The sequence below is a fragment of the Apostichopus japonicus genome, chromosome 15 (assembly GCF_037975245.1).
Source record: "Apostichopus japonicus isolate 1M-3 chromosome 15, ASM3797524v1, whole genome shotgun sequence".
NCBI lineage: Eukaryota > Metazoa > Echinodermata > Holothuroidea > Aspidochirotida > Stichopodidae > Apostichopus > Apostichopus japonicus.
In genome coordinates, this window is record NC_092575.1 from 16,045,711 (window position 1) to 16,068,973 (window position 23,263).

Sequence of the window (23,263 nt, forward strand, 5' to 3'; positions counted from 1 at the left end):
TAATTTTGGTCTGAACTATACTTCTGAAGGGAAATTATTTCAACAAATTTCAACGTTCATACTTTTTGTTGCGTTGTACACATTGTTCGTCTTGTCATTACTATGGTTACAGAAGTTTACTGGATCTGTATGCAATTTGCAAAGTGCGCCCTCGCTTCAGCGCTTTCAATTTAAGATACGTTACCAAGTTTAACCATCGACTAATAACCTTTTTCTGTCGTAATAACTTGTCTTTGGTATTTCATGTCGATCTTTTTACGCCTGAAGATGTGCTTCTTTGAGAGATGAAACCACATCACAGAGGTCAAAGTTCATATAACCAAAATTTCCGATGAGATCTGCAGCTACATGCATGCATGATTGCGATTGACATTTTATTTTTCTCTATTTCGATACAATGTTATTGCATTTTAGAATGTGAATTTATCAGTTGCATAATTCGTTATAGGAGGGATTATTTACCATTTCTTTACAGTTTCGATCGAATATATAATTGAACAGATGTTGAGAGGTATCGTCACAGCTTCATGTCTTTTTTTTTTCAGTGATGAAGATTAGCATGACTGATAAACAGTTTGTTTTATTTTGAATCGGCGTAACCAATGCGTTTTGGTAAAAGAGGAACCTCGACCTGTATCTCAAAACAGGTAAAATCTTTACCTAAACTCAATCCACAACGCAAACATGCTGTTGTCAACATACAAATACAAATACCGAAGATCTATTCAACCTGAAACATATATGCAATTTAAATGCCATTGTACAATTCTTAAGTATAGAATTTTTTTAAAAAATAATTTAGGCACTTGGATTTTTAAAACTTAATTGGAACGATAAAAGTATTGTTTAAAATAGTTCCAGTTTACAATCATTTGTCATCATGAGGCTCTGATAGCGCTGAAGCCTGATAAGTTTTTAGCCATCACAGAATTTCTTCTGCTGCTTGTTAAAAGGAATTTACAAGCTTCCGTATATTGCTCTTTGGCCAAGTGTACTTAGTGCAAGGAAAGCAAACTTTAGACAAAGCGGATTGTGTACGGTAAATTTTGCAGATATACAGCTTCAGTCGTCCAGATAAGGTTATATTATGTAATACGCTACTGCAATGTTTCGCATTGCCATTTTATGATAACTCGGAGCAAGAAGCTGGAATTTCAACGGTGAGTTAATGATAATTCTATTTTACGAAAGTTGAAAACATTCCATCCGCCAATGCCTCTATATAATGCCTCCATCTATTGAACAACGTATACAGATCTACACAGAAGTGTAAAAATTTAATCACAATATAGTATGATATGGATTACTGCCCCGAGGTCGGGATGGGGGTGTAATCACGGTATGCCTCTCCTTTTCTCTTGGGGTAGGGGGGGTGTTCATATGTCGGCGATCATACATTCATGTCACTACTATTGAAGCTCGGCGGCCCTCGTACAGCATTTTAAAATTAGAAACATCGGTGCGTTCGCCTAGATTCTTGTACGCAAAGTACATATAAAAGATTTAGTATATATTATATGCTTTGAAAGTGATAGTCGTTGTGAGAATGATTCGATGACGCAGCATTTTCTATCGAGTAATCTGCCACTGAAGTGTTGCGACATAATTGTTCATAACTGTACATAGGCCTACGTATAAGCTATATCCAGCTTGCTGGGAGATATAGGCTAGTTCTGAAAAAAAAGAACACCAAGTAGCCGTCGCAATTCGATTCCCAGCCTTTTGTACATATGTCAGTTCTAAATGACACTATTTAATCTTGGCCTATTAAGTAAGTACAATTTAGAATCTCCGCACGTTTCCGGTTGTATTTGTAATTATCAATGAAACCATTTCCCGTCATAATGACACCCGATATAAAGTTAGCAAACAAGCGCATGCAGAAGACTTCACTTGAACTTATTTTACTTCTCACCGTAGCTTCACTAAAGCCACTTGAGTTGAATGTTGTTTGTGTATATGAAGTCCAAAAAGACGCAGTTCAGCCCAAGCAGTTAAAAAAAAAACTAGTTCAGAGTTCTTTCATATAATCAACGCAGATATCCGAAAAGAAACTAAACTACTCCACAATAGGACGAAGCATATGCTTATCTGAGTTAGCCTACAGGTTCAGAGGAATTACAAAACTGTTAAAATGACATTAGAAACTAGCCTCATCCCCAATCCCAATCCTACCACTGGAACCACCCCGCCTTCTTCACCCAAAGCTGTAACGGCGGATTTACAGATTCACATTGTTATACCCTGGATTAATGGAGGATTATCCTGATTCCTAGCGATATAACAAGAAGACAAATGCTAAGTGTTTACAGCACATGCGGCCATATTGAACTGTTTATTTTCCATCAGGTCACATGCATGTCACAACAACTTTACCAAAATAGATGGCGATATACTGATATATAACACTCCTTCCTACCAGATGATGAAACACTCAAATATTTTTCCTCAATAAACTCAACTTTTATTAAATCAATCAATTTTTTATCAAATCATAAACAACTCAACTTTTATTAAATCAATCAATTTTTTTTTATCAAATCAAGCAACCAAAACTAACAACTTGAGGGTATAGTTAAATCTCTAACCTCTTGGGTGGTCTGACAACTCTGCCTGACCTGGTTACTGTAGCTGATGGTGCAGGTGACTCTGCTACCACAACTGGGGTTTGACCTGTGTGGACAGGACTACCAGATACTACTGGTGATGTGGTGGAAGGTCCTGGCTGATCCAAGTTAGAGCTCTGCCCTAATTCCCTAGTTGTCTGAGGTACATTAACTGGAACTGACACAACATCATCATCCATAGGAGAGTTGATGTTTGGTTTTCCAGCCATAGCATTTGCACCAGTATCGTCAGGGATAAGATGATCTGAGTGTACAAACCTACGATTATTGCCAGGGATCCTAACAATATATGTACGAGGCCCCTTGACTTTCACTATGGTACCAGGAATCCATCGATCCTTCCCCCCTCTAACATTTCGCACCCTCACTGGTTGATAAAGGTCGAACTGCCGCACTGATGAACTGCGGTCCCTTTGCTGTTTTGCAGCATCCTGTCTCTTTTCCACCTTCCTCTGCAGGCTAGGTTTCACTAAAGAGAGCCTAGTCCTTGGGGATCTCTTAAGAAATAACTCTGATGGAGTTTTCCCGGTAGTTGTGTTCGGGGTATTTCTAAGAGTAAATAAAACATTAGCTACCTTGTGACCCAATGTCTCCCCACTTGACTTAGCAAAAGCATTCTTGAAAGTTTGAACATTGCGTTCTGCAAGCCCATTTGTAGCTGGATGGTATGGAGGAGTGAGAGTATGGTCCACACCATTGGACTTCAGAAAGTTCTGAAATTCCTCAGATCTAAACTGAGGACCATTATCACTTACTAGCTGAATGGGTAACCCATAACGTGCAAAAAGTGTTCTCAACACATTAATCGTGGCAGTACTTGTTGTGGTATTCATTGGTAATACCTCCAACCACTTTGAATGGCTATCCACCACTAGCAAGAAATTCTGACCTTTGACCTCTGCATAGTCTATGTGAACCCGCTGCCACGGCTGTGTGGCCCAAGGCCATAACAGCAATGGTTCAGGGTTAGGCGCCTTCTGCACTTGTATACATTGCGTGCACAGCCTAACTTTATCCTCAATATCCTTGTCTAAACCTGGCCACCACACATAACACCTAGCAAGTGCCTTCATCCGACTCATGCCCGGATGACATTCATGAAGTTCACTCAGGATAAGCTCATGCAATTTGGATGGAATAATTACTCTACGCCCCCAAAGAAGGCATCCATCCTCCAGGGATAGCTCATCTCTGCGTGTGAAGTATGGTTGTATGGCAGGGTCCACACAATGATTTGGCCAGCCAGATAGAGTAAACTCTAAAACTTTGGCTAAAACTGGGTCCTTGTCTGTATGTTTTGAAATTTCAGTCGCAGTAATAGGGGTTTCTATTAGGACTGTCTCAAAAACAAAATACTCCTCTGGGTCACCACTAGAGGCTTCCCCAACTGGGAGTCTGCTGAGCAAATCTGCATTTGCATTCTTTGCAGAAGAGCGGTACTCAATATTGTACTGATATGCGGACAATAACACTGCCCATCTCTGCATCCGAGCTGCCGCCAAAGCCGGGATACCATGTTTTGGTCCGAAGATCTTAGTCAACGGTTGGTGATCTGTGATAAGTGTGAAATTAGTGCCATACAAATACAAGTGGAATTTCTTGATCCCAAAAATAATGGCAAGAGCCTCTTTTTCGATTTGGGCATAATTCTTCTCGGTCTGACTCAATGTCCTAGAGGCATATGCTATGGGGCGATCTGAACCATCTGGATATCGATGGCCCAAAACAGCTCCAAGTCCACATGGACTAGCATCCACACTCAACACTAGAGGTTTATTTGGATCAAAATGGGTGAGCACCTGATTACTAGCTAAAGCATTCTTTGCATTAACAAAAGCTTGCTCACAGTCATCACTCCAGACCCAATTAATGTTGTGTTGCAGTAGGGCATACAATGGTTGCATCTGAGAAGAGAGATTCCTTACAAATTTGCCATAATAGTTCACCATGCCCAGAAAGGACTTCAATTCAGATACATTGGTTGGTCGAGGTGCCTTTTGTATGGCCTCGATTTTGTCCTGCAAAGGGCTCACACCTTCACTGGTGAGCTCATGACCAAGATACCTGATCTTTGATTTCATGAATTGACATTTTGTGCCATTCAGCCGAACATTGTGCATGTTTAACCTCGCAAACACTGCATCGAGGGCCTTAAGGTGACTATTCTCATTCTCAGTTGCAATCAAGATATCATCTATGTAACAAAATACATTGTCTAATCCAGATAATATTTTGTCCATCGTTTCCTGGAAAATAGCTGGTGCAGTTTTCACTCCATAACACAAACGTTTTGGTGACAGTAACCCCTTATGTGTATTCATTACTAGGAGCCTAGCTGATTCGTCATCAAGAAACAGCTGATTGAAAGCACCAGATAAATCAAGCACTGAAAATACCTTAGGGTGTGTACCTCCCTGTGCCAGTTTTGCAAATAAGTCATTAGTATTTGGTAATTTGTATCCCTCATCTTCAATACAATCATTCAAAGCTTTGTAGTCTCCACATACTCTTATTTCACCGTTTCCCTTCTGTACATGCACAACTGGTGAGGCCCATTCACTATAGTTGACTTGGGTAACTATATCATTCTTGATAAGTTTCTCATATTCATTTTCCACCTTTGACAACAATGAGTAAGGCACTGGCCTACTCTTTTGGTATTTGGGTCTACTTTTTGCTTTCACCCTCAACCTAGCAGAGAATCCCTTAATACCCATTTCACTTGATGAGAATATTTTCTGATTTTGACTCAACAAATTTTCCAAGGTTGGTGACACAGGATTCCCCAAATTTTGGATTCCAACCTTTGCTGGTTTTGGCTCAGATACCACAAAAATATTCTCCCAGTCCAGTTTGATTTTACTCAAGTGGTCTCTGCCGAAAAGGGATGGACGGCTTCCCTTGACAACCAATAAATCCATCCTACAACTAGAACCTCCATACTTTGCCGTGACTACAATACTCCCTATCACAGGCACCTTTTCACCTGAATAGCCACGTAGGGTTATATTGGTATCCTTTATGGGGTAATGGGCCAAACTGGACTTGTACACATGCTCTGAAATGGTGGAACGAGCCGCACCGGTGTCAATTTCCATGGTTATTGGAACATTAGTGTCCCCTACCACTAACGTAATCAAATACGGCTTATTGGTCTTTACACCTGATAATGTATGATATAAACCATAATGTAAATCACTTTCATCAGTATTAACACTATCTACATACTGTTCATTAGTGTCCTTATTACTAGAACTAACGTTAGGCTCACCATCCTCCATAGGCCTATAGCTAGTTGAGACGGAGTGGTTGCAGTGACCCCCTGTCCTCGTCTGATTCTGCGAACTGTTCTGGCTTTGAGGTCCCTTAGCTCCAGATCGGCAAGCTCTTTGAATATGACCCTTCTTCCCGCAAGAATGACAGTTTACCTCACGAAACCTGCAATCATCGGGCTTGTGGTTGCTTCCCCCGCAGCGATAGCATGATTGTGCACTGTTAGCTTGCCAGGGTTGATTAGGCCTATTGTGCTTGTCGTTGTTTCTAGTCCCCTGACCCCTTCGTCCTTGACCTTGAGGGCTCCGCCAATTCAATCTGTTTGTACTCACAGAACTTCCTGCATCGATATGTTCCCTTGTTGCTATGCCAGCCATTTCGTCTGCAAGACACTTGGTTTTAGCTTTTTCAAACGTCAGATCAGCGGTTGAGAGTAGCTGCGTTTGAGTTTTCACAAATCTTGTGTGCAGTCCCGAGACCAGTCTGTCTCGCAGTGCCTCCAGTAGAAATGCGTTGAAATCGCAATGGGTTGCTAAGTTCTTCAAGCGAACAATAAAGTCTGCAACTGACTCGGTTTCAGACTGTGAAGCAGCCCAAAATTTAAAACGTTCAGCGATCACGATCGGTTTCGGTGAAAAATGTCCTTTCAGGATGGTTTTCAGATGCGCGTACGTCTGTGTACACGGCTTGTCTGGGCTACATACCGTTTTCAAGAGCTTGAAAGTGTCAGCGCCCACCATAGCGAGAAAAAATTAGCCTGTCTCGCCTCGGCAATATCGTTTGCCACTATAAAGGCATCGCAGCGATCTGCGTAATCTTCGAAGCTTTCGACTGTGTTGTCAAACGGCCCGATATTCCCGTAAACTGCCATGTTTACAATACAGAAATATTCTGGGTTATATTATAGGTTCTTCCTTAGTTCGTCGCCAGTTTGTTATACCCTGGATTAATGGAGGATTATCCTGATTCCTAGCGATATAACAAGAAGACAAATGCTAAGTGTTTACAGCACATGCGGCCATATTGAACTGTTTATTTTCCATCAGGTCACATGCATGTCACAACAACTTTACCAAAATAGATGGCGATATACTGATATATAACACACATAATTGCTACATTTGATTGACGAACTGCAAACCGGCAGCGTTTGCATGATAAATATCGCAAAACACGCTATCGCGCAAAAACTTCCCCATGCGAAGGTAATCTGAAGGTTTTCCTATTCTCACCCGACCCCCTCCCTCCTACAGGATCAAACAAATCTCCATGCCAAAACGTAACGTTAAAGAAATTAGTCGCAGTACATGCCACCTCCGCTACACTAAGAGTGACAAGATGTGTTCATATTTGGCATTATTTAACAGTTAAAAGGTTATTTGAATGTAATAAGTGAATTGCCGTTTCATTTCCATCTGCAAATAGCATAATGTAATATCCGTCTCAAATTTCCGAGGTAAATTAGAATTAAGAAAACCTAAATAAGTTAATAGACCCTACAGATTAAAGCCCTGATGTTACTGTAGGTCTAACACAGTTACAGTGGGAAGACTACGTTAGGCTAGTGCACTAACTTAGTACTAGACCAGGTTACCCCAGGAAGTTATTAATTATTGCGTGGTTGTCCGTATTGCATAAGCCCACCATAGGCCCAGATGACAAAAGACCACAGCAGAGTGGGCAAAGGCCTGGTGTATATGCCTAGACTAGTTCCAACAAAATTAATTTATGCAAACATGCACAAGCCTAGCTGAAGTCTCAATGATCCAATGCAAGGCTGTGGGCTGTATATAGTTGGAGGGTTGTTCATGGAGGTGGGAGGGGAAAGTGGAGTCGTTTACACTATCCAGATACAAAAATGGGTGGCTGAGTATGGGTATGAATGCCATGTCTGTGGCCCTTCTTTGGCATGGGTTGGCTATGTAACATATACAGACTATAATTGTAAAAATTGTATGTTGTAACCACATGGATGTATGGAACAGACAACGAAGGGCATTGCTTCCATTACAGTATTTCTAGAACAACATGCTTATTACTACTTGCGATCAGGTTAGGTAGGTTTGTCTTGAGAGAAGTGGTTACCACTGAGGGTAATGTTTCAACTCACTACATTTCAAGGTCACTCTTGTAATCAGTTACTTTCCACCCGTCCTGCTCTTGAATTCTTTCCACTAAATAGATTATGAATTGCATAGAACTGAGCACAACAATTATCATCAGACAGCTTTGTTGTCAGTGTGGCTAGCGATAAAAAAAAAATTGGATCGAATTCTGCTGGTTTTGTAAATTAATTTCTGTTATTTTGTGTTTATGTTTTTCTTCTGCTGATCTGCAGTGTGTGAACTTTGAACTCTACCACTATGAGCAACAGAAGAGCCCTCCACTTTGTACTAAAAGTTGGAGATAGGACAAAAACAGCCAACTTTTTCAGAGATGTTCTTGGCATGCAGGTATGTCAATCCAACTTTTGGGTGTTAACAATCTTTATACATACTGTACCAATACATTGCAACTTTAAATTTAATTAGTGTCATAATGTCCAATATGTAAATATAGTTTATCCCTCATTTCATTAGTGTCATAGTGTCCAATAGTATGTTATACATGATACTAATACAGTTTATTTCATTTATAGTGTTTTGTAGTATTTGCACAATGAATCCTTAAATTAAAGAAGCGTCATATTTTCATGTACTGGTAGTACTTCTATATACTGATACAGTGTGTCCTTAAATTGTATTAGTGTCATAGTGTCAAATAATAGTTTGTACATGATACTATTACATTTGATTTCATTAGTATCATAGTATTTGGTAGTATTTATACATACTAACACCATGTATCCTTAAATTTAAGTAGTGTCAGAGTTTCAGGTACTGGTCCAACTTATACTGATACAGTGGGTCCTTAAATTCTATTAGTGTCATAGTGTCATATAGTATTTGTAGGCCTACATACTAATATACTGTATCCTTAAATTTCATTAGTGTTATATGATATATGTGTCATAGTACAGTGTATCTTCAAATATCATAAGTATCATAGGATATGTACATACTAAAACATTGTATCCTTAAATTTGATATTGTTTCTTTTCTTTCTCATTATATACCAAGATTAATTCTTTTTTTTGTTTTCATAATAACAGATTCGACTGTTGTTGGCTAAAGCCTTGTGGTTTCTTTGACTTTGATTAATTTTTAGTCATATCTACATAGCTCCCAACTCTTGAGAAGGCAAATGCTGGTCCTTGCCACGAATCGCCGTCCTAGGGGGGGGGTATAAGGGTAGGGGTGTCCCCCTCCTCTTGAATTTTGTTTGGAATCCTGGTGATGCCTACATGTAAAATGGTGGCACTTTAATAGAAAGGCTTTTGTCACCCAAAATTTTCTGAGAAATATGCATTTTTTTGTGTGTAACATCAATAAATTGAATAGTAGGTGATAATTCATTCTTTCCCGTGGCATGAAAATGTTCGCTGCTCGCCCCAATGAAAAGAAATATAGGCTAATTTGAGGTTCAAATGATGCTGTAAAGGAGGTCTCTATTATGCTAAATGCTAAAGAAATGATGGTTGCTAAGTCAAAATTTGATGCAATTTTTTTTTATGTATACTTGACATTTACAATGCGGGTTTTTCGGACGCTTGCGCGGGTCAGCGGCTTTGGGTGTTAGAATGCGGGTCCAACCCGCGAATTGCGGGTCAGTTGGGAGCTCTGCATCTATCATGGCTATCAGTGGGCCTTATTCATTATATGATGTCATTGTGACATCCAATGTATAAGCCTCTCTTAATTCTCTGAATTACAGTACCATGAAACAAAGCTTGTTTGTCCCTTCACCATATAGTGCATAAACATACCTATATGTATGTTACTTTTCAACTATTTTGTTGTTTTCTAATAAACACTGTAAGAGATGTCACATTGGCTCTGCTATGAAGGCACAAAATTAATATTATTAATAATTTTTTACCAATTTCTCCTGCAGTTTTTGAGACATGAAGAATTTGAAGAAGGTTGTAAAGCAACATGCAATGGGTAAGTTGGTCTGTAACAACTACTATACATTCCCTATAGTAAGTGCTGAATCAGAGTAACAGACACTTTGTTGTGGAAATTAACCCCCCCTGCCACCCACCCCCCACCCCTCATGTTTGAATTCTAATATGGGGAACCATATTAGCAGTTTGTAGCAGAATGAAATCAATGTGGAAAAAGTAAAGCAAAACCTTTAATAATATTAAAAAGCAAAAGAAAATGAAAAACAAAAATACATTTCAAAAATGCATTGACATAGATGCTTAAAAAGTTGAGTCCTTGGCAATGCCTGTTTTGGGGTTTCATTTTTTCCCCGCTTACTAACATTTTTCAGTGCATGCATGCGTAGCAGGGAACTGTCATAGCTTTATGGTTAAGAAAGTTACAAACTAATATACATGTATTAATTAAGTGAAATTGTTTACTTGTTCTAGCATGAGCACAGGGTTATAACAGAATTCAAAGTATAGGAAATATTCCCTGTGTTCATTACCCGTTAACAAATGGGTATTCGTAAATAGGGCATAATAAGCTGTTGAAGCTGTGCAGGGCACCTGGAGCTCTTTACAGAATGGGGGAACGGTAAGAGGGTCCAATGGACTAAGCGGCAGAAAATAGAGGAGGGAGGGGCCGGGGTTGCGGGAGATTAGAGAGGAAATTAAACAGATGGTAAAGCTTTCACAGAGTATTTAAATCATTGTAAGTACACTGTCTACAGACAGGCAATAAAATTGATATGTTGCCTCAGTTCTGATTGATGTTCAATATATATCTGGTATATTTATTCCCCGAGTGATATCAACGAACATGGACTGGTACCTGCTGAAATTCTCCATTTCCATGGAAAATATTCTCTGAAATATCTCATAGCAAAAAATAAATTCTGATGTAGTGAATGATATATATAATGTATTAGCAGCATATATAGAGATTAATGGTGGCCTGGTATACTGCGGTATATGCAATAGTTTTCCATGCACCTGTGGCACTTGAAACCAAATATATTTACAGCAAGTCTTCTTTTAAACATTCTTATTTAAAAATAAAATAAGGTATGTTCATAGTAAATACCCTCACACCCACCTGTTACATACCCAAGCATCTCTTGGGCCACAAAAAACACACATCGCTGAAGATGTAAAATATAATGTGACTTGTGTTTTTTAATATTTTCCAGCCCCTATGATGGCAAATGGAGCAAATCAATGGTTGGATATGGACCAGAGGACAGCCATTTTGTTGTGGAATTGACCTACAACTACGGTGTCAAAGAATATTGCCTTGGTAATGACTTTCAGGTTGGTATTGTGTTTGCAGCCGCAAAGTTAACCTTGCAACCAATGTCATGTACGAAACCATAAGCCATCTACTGGCACTATAGTATTTTGTATGCAAATAGTAGAATGTATAGTTATTGGCAAAATATCGAACACATATATTTAGGAAAGGTTGTGTAGTACTTTGCCCATGAGCATGTGAAACTAAGTGTCATATTAAGTGATGGTATGTATGTTCAATTGATATCTGTACTTTTATCTAACTCCTTACTCAGCAAACTAGCTAATTTTTTAACTCAATTATTTATAACATCTTACTATAAAGTGCATCACCTGCCCCCCCTTCCCCCACCCCTGACAGAATACAGTAATTTAAATTTGATCAAAAAGTATATTTGAAAGCTACTTTTAAGAGCTATTACATTTGCCAGCATAAAATATTGTATATAGCTGGCATTGTGTCACAAGGAGAAGCTGCAGGAGCTGTGAATTCCTGCTGCAGCAAGGCTGTGTCAATAGAGATCACCACAAACGAATATATATATATGTGTTCTACGCAGCCTAGTTGGCTGCAGTGATGCTGCAGCCCCTGCAGCTGAATCCTACATTTGAACCTGTGCTCATAGTGCAGTTTACATTTATTGATTGATTAATTAGATGTCTTTGGTGATCATTATCTTTATTAAAAGGGGTTCACAATCCAGTCTAAAGAGGTATTTGCCAGGGCATCCAAGAGTGGTTGGCCCATTACTACAGTCTCTGCAGGAGTCATATCTGCTAAGTCTCCAGACGGCTACCAGTTTAATATTCTAGACCGACCCAATCCAAATAAAGGTATGTTCTTTGGAAATCAGTTTCATGGTCAGAGGCGACAATATTAAATTTGCCATTATTTTATGAATTAGGAAGTTAAAAAAAACAAAGTTTTTGGAAAATTAGGAAATGAAAAAAAATCTTATATATCATATATAGTACAGTATGTGTGGGATAATGAAATGGTAGTGGCTAGGCATCTTACAGGTTCTTAATTGCAATCTGTTTTATTATGTTACAAAGGTTGAGAGAGATCTAATTTCAATCCCAATTTTTCAAGAAATCGCCAGCTGTCACTTATCAAACGGGAAATCCAAACCAAAGCAGTCCGTACAAAAACACACCAATCGATTGGTAACTATCACTCAAAACGCATGCTTGCTTTATTGGTTAACTTAATTGATATGCCCCAATTTCGCTGTGGCATATTTGTGGACTGATGTCGAGTTTATTACTAAAAAAATGAGATTGTGTATATGATCAAGCTGATCAACTATAAAATAGCTCTATATGATGAAGTGCAAACTTTTATGAAATAAATTTTGTAGTATTGCTGTTTCATTTTGATCGATGGAGTGGGTTTTAACACATCACAATAGAATTTCTATCTGATGATATCACACTGCTAAAACTGATATCTAGTGCAATTTCACTGAAGAATGTTTTGAATATATATATATTTAAATAAATATATTACACATTTCAAAATGCATTTGCCGAAATGCTATAGGCAGTTTAAATCTGTCATCACTCAAGCCTGTTTCTGTAGTAGAAAGCAAGGTACCATGTCTATTTTGTCATAGCAGAGTAAAATATACTTGATTCACTGTTGCTCTATGGAAGTTCATCTCGTTAGATCTTTTAATAAACTTCTTATTAATGACGATGTAATAAACAGATATTTTCTATCATTTGTATTATACAGGCATATCTGATTAAATACATGCAAAATTGGAATCACACAAAGATTCTACAAGGAGATAATATAAATTGAAAATTTGACTATTTCTATAAATGGCATGATACTAGGACTACAGTACTTTTAAAGCTATCTGCTTGCGTGTTTGTCAGTGGTCTCCAGTGAAAGAAATTAGTACCTTGATTGTTTTAAGTTAGAGGCATTGAAGACTCTCCCTCTGAAAAAAGTTAACTTTCCGTTGCTTGCTAGTGATTTTTTTTTCTTGCCACTACAAAATGCAGACAGTAATGAAACGTGATACCTTGTTATCTTTAGCTGGACCTAAGCTGTCCATTGCTGCTATGTGCACTGTATTGTGGGTATTGACCGTAGCTGTATGTATTGACTGTACACTAGTGTCTAATTACCGACTGTAGCAAGCTGTGTGTGTATTTTCTGGGAACGATGGTGGTGTCTAACACCTCTGTTACACCTCATTCGAAACTAGGTCAGATTACCGGCATCAGACGTTTCTGTGTGCGCGAGTCTTCACTCCCTTTAAGTTTCATGTACTGGACGTGGGACAAAGTCAATATTTTCTTCACTAAAATGTATGAGTCTTATACAATTTTTGTTGTTGTCTATATATGTCATATATTAAATTAATGTATGTGTGCGTGTGTAGCATTCGTGTCAGATAAGCAACTCTATTATCTTCTGAGTGAATTAAAACCGTGACCTACTTTGAAGCAACATGCCTGTGCTGAACGTAAAGAGAATTACAAGACAATGCAATAACTTGCCAGCTGAAATTTGTAGATTAATTAAAGCAAGCAGTATCAAACATATTGACTCAACAGAAGTAGTTTTAACTAGGACAGGGACAGTAAATTTACGAACTGAGTGATTTGTGCAAAGTATAGTCTTTGATGAAAACATTTCTTATGATTGGATATTTTCTGCGCCACCTGTGCAGTATAAGTTAATGAGTTCTTCATTTTGCTTTGCAGATCCGGTTCAGAAAGTTACCCTTGGGGTCTCCAATCTTCAAAAGTCTCTCGGTGAGAAGTTAAATTATGTTGATTAAGAAATTTTACTAAATTTACTAGAAGAATGTCACAGATGATATGCTCAATGAAGTCTTAAACATTGAGCTTATAGTTCCTGTTCTTTGAAATTGATTAATAAATTTCATAATCAGATACATATATTTAATCACAAGGAAGAGCTAGGAAAGGGTATTGTTTGAGGGGGGGGGGGGGGATTACGAGGATATAGTGGCTGGGTAGAATCCAGTCAGATAATGTCACTAGCACACGATGGTCAAGCCTGCCTATAGAAAAACAGTCCTCCTCAAATCACTCAAGCATTAATAATTTGTTACTTAATAGCATACAATCATAAGGTGGCTGGTCAATTAATTATGTGCGTTCAAGGATGAATGATGATGGCAGTACTTTAGGTAGTTTAAGCTATCATGTAACCAATTATTAATGCGCAAGTGAGCTACTTTTTCTGTAGGCAGGCTTGACTGTTTATGATAGCACTTGCAACATTTTTGATAGATAGATTTCTTCACCATTTTCTTATTTACTTTTAGTAATACATTCCTGTCCCCTTTTCAACAGTGTCCAATCACTACCTCTGCCTCTCATCATCATTGCATTACATCCTCAGCCAGTATTTGGAGATTACTTGACAAGTCAATGCAGACTTGATTTGTTTATATGTGAGACAACAAAAGTCTTTCAAAAACTAAATAAAGTAATTTAATTGCCCTTTAAGAATATTATAGCCTAGATGATGTCAAGTATCATTAAGAAAAAGTGATCCATGTGAATTAACCAATGTATTTAAAATCATTTAGTGTATGTATCATACTTCCCTGATTTCAAAACTGCTAGATTACTGGACGAATCAATGTGGTATGACCTGTTATAGCAGAGAAGAGACTTCCGCGGTTTTAGGCTATGCCAGTACCGGACAAGCCAAGCTTGAACTTAAGCAAGCAGAGGAGGCAATCGACAGAGGCTCTGCATTTGGAAGAATTGCATTCTCATGCCCAAGAGAGCAGGTACCCACTCTAAATTGATAAGTATTGTATATTTGGCCCTGAAAGTAGAAATTACCTGTCAATGTTATACAAACATTTGAGGCTAGGCAGTTGGTTGTTTTACAGGTTGCAAGAAACACAAAGATTCAAGCATATTATGTGAATATGCAATTTTTAGATCTTAATAAAGTAACTAAAAGATACATGCATGCTATGAAGGAATCTACAAGATCCTCTGCAAATTTCACTGCCAATTAACATTTTAAAAAAAGAGTTAAAAATAGGTAGGTTCAGTTTTAACTGTATTTAACATTATAATTTGAGAAAGTTCCTGTTGGGGCTTGACAGTAACATATGATGTTGAATTTGAAGAATAATCCGACTTGAAGGATGTTTAACTTTCCTTTACACTGACTATCTGCCTGTTTTCCTATAATTGCAGCTACAAGGGATCCAAAGTGGTATTCTCAAAGCCAAACAGACTGTTCTTACACCTCTGGTTAGTTTAGATACACCTGGCAAAGCAACTGTTGAAGTAGTCATCCTTGCCGATCCTGTAAGTTAATTAGCATGGTCACATTACAATCTCTTGTCCTCTTCACTCAAAATTAAGGAATTGAAATACAATTAAAGTAAAAAAAATGATAATTCCGTTGTCAATTGTTGCGGTTTGCAAAATATTAGATTATGCCGTTATCTCAGCTCACATTTATCAGTCTTTTCATATTTTGATGAAGTATTTTAATAATGCTGGATAATCCAATGGGCAGATGAGGCAAATTTAAGTGGCTTCCCTGAACAGTTCCAGTTAGGCAAGACATACAGATGTTTTGTTTGCAAGTCGTGCCTACAAAATTTAAAAAAGGTGGACAGGGGGTGGGGGGGGGGTAAGCATATGGTGCCTTAGGGCTCCAGGGGGTGTTACTGTAGCATTGAATAGCAGCATAATCCAGCAAAATATAGAATGTGTTCAAAAGTAAAATACTCATCATTGTTCAGAATAATTATGTATAATATGTATATAATTATGGTGAGCTGAGATTTGTTGTATTTCAGCGGTACAGGGAATGTAAGAAGTGTTTTCTCTTTAGTTATGGATTTACGTGTATTAATTATTTTGTTTACATTTAAGAATTTTGAAAATGTTCATCTTGTATCTAAGTATGATCTTGCATTAGTGTAATTAATTTGCATTTAGTGAAAAAAATTCTGTTGCCATGGATACATAATGAAATAATCTTTAATATCTGATTCTCCTTTGCAGGATGGCCACGAAATTTGCTTCGTTGGAGATGAAGCTTTCCGTGAGTTGTCCCAAGTAGATTCGGCTGCTGATTCCTTGTTGAATGAGGTAAGCTTTGACAAAAACTAAAATAGTGAGCTATTTTATAGGACTGTTCTGACAGAAGATGAATGCTTTAAAAAAATGATATCAAAGTTGCATTTCAACATAGCATCATTGTCACAAATGTCAGAATTTGATATAAATTTTAAATGTTTAGCAGAAATTTTTATTGCATCTGGCAACAGCAGAAGCGACTGATATTGGTGCTGTAAAATGTCAGATTATTCATATACAGAAATCTGAACTCAGAATGCAAGTATTCCAAAAGCATCATATCTTTCTCCTTTGATGTGACCATATCAAATTTAATAAACCATGTTAGAAGCAGCTTCAGCATCAATACTGATATGAGATTTTTGCTCCGAGATTAATTTGTAAAATATGTACAACTGAGAAAAAAAAGATACTTTCCAATAAAATAGAGATTTATTACTATTTTTGTTGTCCCTTTGCTATATGTAAAGGTACTGGTTGTATTCTTCATTACTATAAATTAAACTGTACCATATGGGTGAATGCAGCATGTCCTACTATACTGTAAACATCATTGCTCTATTTCTATATTCCCTTTTTGTCTAATGGCAACCTTGCATGTAAGAATCGGCCCAGTGGGGTTGTTGGTTGTTAATTAAAAGAGACCCCGGGTTCTTAAACACAGGGTTTTCCATTAAAACTTTAGTCATGGCGGCCCTGAGTTCTTGTAGTCTCTCTTTTCCTTGAAAGTGCTGGCTCTATATTTAATCTTGTATGTAACAGGCTTTGAAAACATTAATTGTTGTCATGCACTGTTAATGATACTATTATCGACAAATTTTTGGCTGAGAAGAAAAGCTTCATTGAGTTCTGCACCCAGACCACTGATTGGATGGGTATCATGGGTAGCATGGGTGAATTTTGTGAGAAGTTAAAATAATATTGTGAAGTGCAACCAGGTATGTACAACCAGGTATGCAAATCTGATTTGGGTTGTCGCTTCAATTGAACAATAGGCCTTATGGGAAGGTGTTCCAGGGGTTATAGCCGCTTGTTCCACAGTTTATTACGGGCTTTGGGTCATATGGGATAGAATAATGAAGTTTCATATTGTAATAAAATTTAAGGAAAATTGAAGACTTCAGACAGGGGCCCTGTCACATAACTGTGATCCAGTCCCTCTAGCAAAGAGATCTGTGAAGTAACAACCAGTAGGCTGCTTCTACTTAATTATGATATTATTAACCAGTTAGTTCACTACAGCAAATTGTTCAAGTGTCCCACAAATTTAAAGTACTGTTTTTTTTTTTTTGGTCATCTGCAAAATTTATGCCAAAACTGTATCATTCCTGGTGTTATGATTTTGGTGACAGCTTTAATACAGGTTGTGTTTTCAGATACCTTAATCATTCCGTATGTAATTGAGAATAGTACCACAAATTTGTAGAAAGGTCTGAACAAAATATAGTCAGGGGGGTAATTAGTAAGGAGTAAACTGACCCTCTCAATTTTATCCATTCTCTGTGACATGATTATCATACAAAGTATCATTAACTTTGTGTTCAATTCTAGTAGTGCAATCAAAGAGGGAGACATACTGTGTATGGGTGACCAGCTGTGTTGAAGAATCAACTCTATCCTCTGCTTTATTATATTGACAAACTTCACATTTGATTTTCTCTCAGGCCATGTCTGCTGACAAGAGTAACGAGTGGTTTGAGAAGCAGAAGATGAAGAAAGAAAAATACGAGAAGAGCCAATAACTGCTGGAATGAAACAGAGCAGAGAATCACCGAGGAAGCATTATGTTACTAATGTCGATGAGTGACTCAGCTAGTGTGTAATTCTAGGTAGAACATCATATTATGCAGTACTCCATGACAGCAAGTTACACAGTACTCGTTATCATAGCCTGCATGGCGGTAGTTAATATTTGGTAACAAATGTAGTCAACTTTTATACTGCAGTTTATAATGCTTGTCTTTGCTAACTTTTTTATCACACTAGGCTACATTGTAAGGATATACCAGGAGATATTCCATATAAAAGAGCACACTATACTTTGCATATATATGCTTTATAAAAAGACATTTCATATGGATATTTTCAGATAGTGAAGGTGCAGATCATTGGGTGTCCATGTCCATGCAAGGGGGAGGGGGGTGTAAACTGGTGAGGGAAACAAGACCAGTATTGCATTAACTAGCAATTTTAGAGTGATATAACAAGAGTGATATAACAACAGACTTAATTCTCAACAACAACAACAAATCAAATTGATGCATGTTTCATCATGGTTCTGTAATGTCACCCGTCCCTGTAACTTCTGTTAAGATTAGCGATTCTTGTGTATCCCTGTTCCCTCTGTTAAAGATCTGGGTGTTATTTTTTAATTTAATTTGCAGCCCCCAAACTCTTGAACATCTCCCCACCCACATTAAGAATGCCCCCACCATAGACAATATTAAAAGTGTCTTAAAAAACTCACTTATTCATGTGCTACCTTCATTGGACCTTTTTTTTTCCGATCCTTTCATAAGTTTCATGTATCTTTAAGTTTTGTTCTACTGGGCTGTATATTTGTACTCAATTTGTTTCTGGTAAAGCTCATAGAGACTGTTGGTATAGTGCGCTATTTAAATAAGTATTGTTATTATTATTTTTATTATCATTCAAGTTGGCCTGATTCTAAAAGCAGATGATTTTGTGGAATAACAAAATTCCAGAATTACAAGTTACTGGATTTGATTCGCTGTCAACCGAGTAAATGTCATATCTACTAAAGACTGGCAGGAGAAATATAACAATTTTTTAGCTTTTACAAGAATTTTATTCTTGCAAAATCAGTGAATATGTGAGGCGGAATTGTGCATGAAAACCGTAATGAATATCATTCAGGTTAAAGTAAAGGTGGGTTATTATGAAAATATACATTAATGTGCAAAGCAGAACTTTTCGCCATGGAATGGCAGTACAGTTATTGCTAATATTCAGTTTAACATTTGCATAACAGTGGCGCACGGTTTGAATATCACCAATATCCACCACAATATCTGCTTGGATATTGTTGATCACACACCCTGTTTTTACTGTGTTAAATTCACATCTGGCATCCAGTTGTTCTGTTGTTGTCTAATGTCTTTGAAGACCTAATTTATTTTTGCAGGAACTGATATTGATAAAGTTTGGGCTTCAGTGAACTTAAAAGACTACAAATTTATACGACACACAGCCAGAGGATATTTCTTTCGAAGTAGATCAGTTAATTTGGTGAATGACTTTAAATACCAAGAAAATAGCTACAGTGAATGTCTATAATACACAACAGCCATAAAGCTGGTAAAACTTTCAACTTCCCCTTACTAAGGAAGCTAGGGTAGGTTTCAGAAAATTTGTTCAAGGTTTAGTGATATGGAACCTGCATGGATGCCTCCTCTGTATAGATCCAGCACCAACAGCAGCATAGTGACTAGCTAGGCCAGTTTGGCTCCTGGGAGTCCCGGGCCAGGGCTACAAAAAACATTGGGGCCTTGTGACATCGATTTTGAGACGACCTATTAGCTTTTTTGACTGCAGTGACTGACCAATATCAACATTTAAAAAATTATACCAACATTAATGACAATTCGTTCAATAATTAAAGCTGTATACTCATATGCAAATAAATTGAATTCAGCGAAGTCACCCGAATCCAGTGCAGGCGGACTGGCCACACAGGCATTTGGGCAATGCTCGGTGGCCCGATGGGCCGGTGGGCTGGGGAGCCTGGTTAAATTTACAGCCCATTTACACAGTAGTTAATAGAATACAGAAGGGCTGTGTAGAAATGTATAAATTAACTGTGGGAATCAGTCATGTAAAGACTGTCCTCGATCTCTGCTGCTACAAGGTGCTCCTCAAGTTGAACCTTTTCACGTCTACAAGCTGCTGGTAACGCTACCTGTGTCAAAAGTGGCATGTGAACGTTCTTTCTCTGCCTTGAAGAGAATCAAAAACCGTTTGAGAAGTACAATGACACAAGAACATCTTGAGGCGTTCATGTTGATGTCTGTGGAAAAATGAATCTTGGCCAAACTTGACACTAAAAATATCATTGATTGTTTGGCTACCAGAAGCAGCGAACTGCGTGGGCTCCTACTCTCGTAGACATGACATGTGCTCGTGTTATAGAACATATATGTTTTAGTGGATTTTATTTACGTTTTTTTCATTTTTTTCAAGCATTTTGTCACAAAATGCTTGAAAAACTAATTAAAATCCAGTCTAAAACATATCTTTTTGCCTATATTTGTTTACGTTTTTAACTTTCCTCAGTTTAATCAGTGTTGCTTCTGGAAATTATTTTTGATTCTTTTTTAAAGGATTATTGTAACCTACAAAATTGAGAAATGTAGCACCAATTTGCATCTAGGCATTCTTTAACTTCAAAAAAATCTCAATGGGGGAGGGGGAGCCCCTCCCCTTAGATCCCTCCCCCAGGACAGCGATCACTAGTAAGTAACATATCAATGAATAATGGGCCGGTCTAGGTGGAAAATGCCCGGGCCGGTTTTAAGACCCAGCCCGCCCCAGCCCGAATCTACAGCATTTTCACATAGTCCTTGACGCCTGCTAGCGACTTTGAGCACATCTTATCACTCTTAGTTTTCACTGTGGAATATAGGCCCACTCTTCGAGCCAAAACGGTGTCCAGCTGACGAAGCCTGGGACGCTGCAGAGCTTTACGAGACTTCTTTATTGTTCTCTCATGGCGAGTTTAAAGCACGAAAATACATATGAGACAGAGAAGGGAAATAAGTTTTTTGGGACTTTTTTTTTTTTTTTTTGGCGCATTTGGGACTGTCCATGTGCCAGACTGTCTTTCCAAGTGAAGTAGGCAGGGACGTAGCCAGGGGGGAGCAGGGGGAGCGACCGCTCCCCCCCTTTCAGTGTCGATTTTTTTTTTTTTAAACTGTCGTTTTTTTAGCATGGTATTTTGTCAGTGCTCTTTTGATCTTGAATACTCGTCAGCTCCGTTAACTCGATTGTAATCGTAGTAACATTCACGCCTACTGATTCAACTACTTACTTAGTTTGACAGATGCAATTAGCTAAATTTAGCTTATAGCCAATTACAAGCCTACAGTTGGCCACTGCGTAATAAAATACATATTGCCTACCTAACCGCACTCCATGGAATGTCACGAACTGTATGCACAAGAACATCGACAACGTTCGTTCTATGAGTCGTCCTAAGTTGTTGCACGAACAGCATGTTATGAAGCTAAGCTAGCAATCGTACGTGATACGCACTTCCTATAATAAGTATTACACTTTTAATACACTGCGATAACGATATTTGTTTTTAGGCCACTGCATATCTGGCTATATTACAAAATATGAAAGTTTATATTGTCCATCAGTTAAGTTCGTCAAATATATTAAAGTCCAGACGTTGGACAATAAACAAGAATCATCCCACTGGAAAAATTGTAAAAGAGCACTATGTTTGTCTTTCTGATATATTATGTAAAAGAACATGTAAAAGAATTCAAACAGGAAACAAAATCTGCTGATAATGATATCATATGATCAGGGGCGTAGCCAGTATATAGCACTGTAGGCCCGGGCCTACATTTTTTTGGCCAAGTTATCTTTCTTTTAAAACACCCATAATTCAAATCGATAAGCTTGCTGGACGAGTTTAGGAGTCTATAGACAGGAACAACTATTGAAATGAACGTAGCAAGATTATGGCTAAATTAGGTGACCTATTCTTCTGTCATCTAGGCTGTCATTTCTATCGCGCCGAAAAAGACTAGGATCCGATCTTGTCAGTTTTTTAACATGTAGTTAGGAACCCGTTTACGCAGATAATATTTCAGTTGAGAAAACAGTTGAGAAATTTGCATCAGATGGCAATCGTCGGATAGCTCTCGCCTTCTATTATTAGGCTAACTTAAACATTTACTAGCTACAGTTGTATCAAAGACATTTCTGGCAGGCGCGTAGCCAGGAATTTGCCAAGGGAGGGGCGAAACTGAAGACTCGGCATTGCAAACTATCTAAGCGTAGCGCCACCATAGTTGGCGCGAAGCGTACAAGAACATTTTGGCTGAAAATGCCTCCCAGATCGCTGGAAATGGCACTTCCCAGGCCTTGTCAGTTGCATCTTAGCATTTTCTCTTTTGAAAATACTAGCGATATCATAAAAACATTTAAAAAAATATGCTCAAGGGGGGGGGGGGGCGGCTGCCCCCTTCGCCCCCCTCCCATTGGCTACGCGCCTGATTTCTGGCCTATCTTTGTATCTACAAGTATCAGAAGTTGAAAAGTAAGACTACTCTGTACATGTACCTTGCTGATTTTAATACATTATGTAGTATTGAATTACTTACTATTTTAACTCGTTTGTTTTTTGGGGTTTAAAAGTGATATTGAATGAGGTGTCTCAAGTTAGCAAGAGGCCAGGGAACCAGAATGAACACTCGGAAAGGGCCGTTTCCGGCCATCTGGGGGGTTTGTAAAACCAAATTTTTTTCTTGTACGCTCCGCGCCAACCGATGGTGGCGCTCCGCTCAGATAGTCGTGCCTACAACTTTGAAAATCCATATCAATCTCAAAAAAGTGCTCCCCCCTTTCAAATTCCTGGCTACGTCGCTGGATGTAGGCCTATAATACGTCACTTAACCTTTCACTGAGATCAATTAAGCGACACGTGTGTGTAACTTAATCGTACCCCCTGGAAACTCTCAAACTCTAATACATAAAATGCCAAACGACTATTTGCATGTCGTTCGACCATCTTACAATGCGGATGCTGATGTTGTTAATAACTCTAGTGTGTTTACACAGTAGTGCCTGGGCATCAATATGTTAACGTTGTAGATGTCCACATTGCAGAAGCTGATTGGACAATCTAACAGCAGACGACAATATTTCCTATCGGTAAAATAGCTAGGATAATTTCAGCATTCATGCA

General features: G+C 38.2%; 1 protein-coding gene across 5 annotated transcripts; it reads left to right on the forward strand.

The window, feature by feature from the left end:
* The first annotated feature begins 1,029 nt into the window (after window positions 1-1,029).
* On the forward strand, window positions 1,030-22,511 carry LOC139981287 (glyoxalase domain-containing protein 4-like). Of its 5 annotated transcripts, none has more exons than XM_071993542.1 (10): window positions 1,030-1,160; window positions 8,239-8,353; window positions 9,894-9,943; window positions 11,121-11,241; window positions 11,910-12,054; window positions 13,942-13,992; window positions 14,836-15,005; window positions 15,427-15,540; window positions 16,249-16,335; window positions 17,988-22,511. In XM_071993542.1, the coding sequence occupies exons 2-10, from the start codon at window positions 8,264-8,266 to the stop codon at window positions 18,063-18,065; spliced, it is 906 nt and encodes a 301-aa protein (XP_071849643.1). In that variant the 5' UTR covers window positions 1,030-1,160; window positions 8,239-8,263; the 3' UTR covers window positions 18,066-22,511. The 5 variants fall into 5 exon arrangements, with proteins under 5 accessions (XP_071849643.1, XP_071849647.1, XP_071849645.1 ...); XM_071993546.1 differs by having other exon boundaries at window positions 1,030-1,159; window positions 8,230-8,353; XM_071993544.1 differs by lacking the exon at window positions 1,030-1,160 and adding an exon at window positions 7,137-7,274.
* Window positions 22,512-23,263: the final 752 nt, after the last annotated feature.

Coding starts and splice junctions, on each gene's coding strand:
- LOC139981287 (XM_071993542.1), top strand. CDS start 8,264: ATGAGCAACAGAAGAGCCCTCCACTTTGTACTAAAAGTTGGAGATAGG. Junction 8,354..9,893: donor GAGATGTTCTTGGCATGCAG/GTATGTCAATCC, acceptor TTTCTCCTGCAG/TTTTTGAGACATGAAGAATT. Junction 12,055..13,941: donor CCGACCCAATCCAAATAAAG/GTATGTTCTTTG, acceptor TTTGCTTTGCAG/ATCCGGTTCAGAAAGTTACC.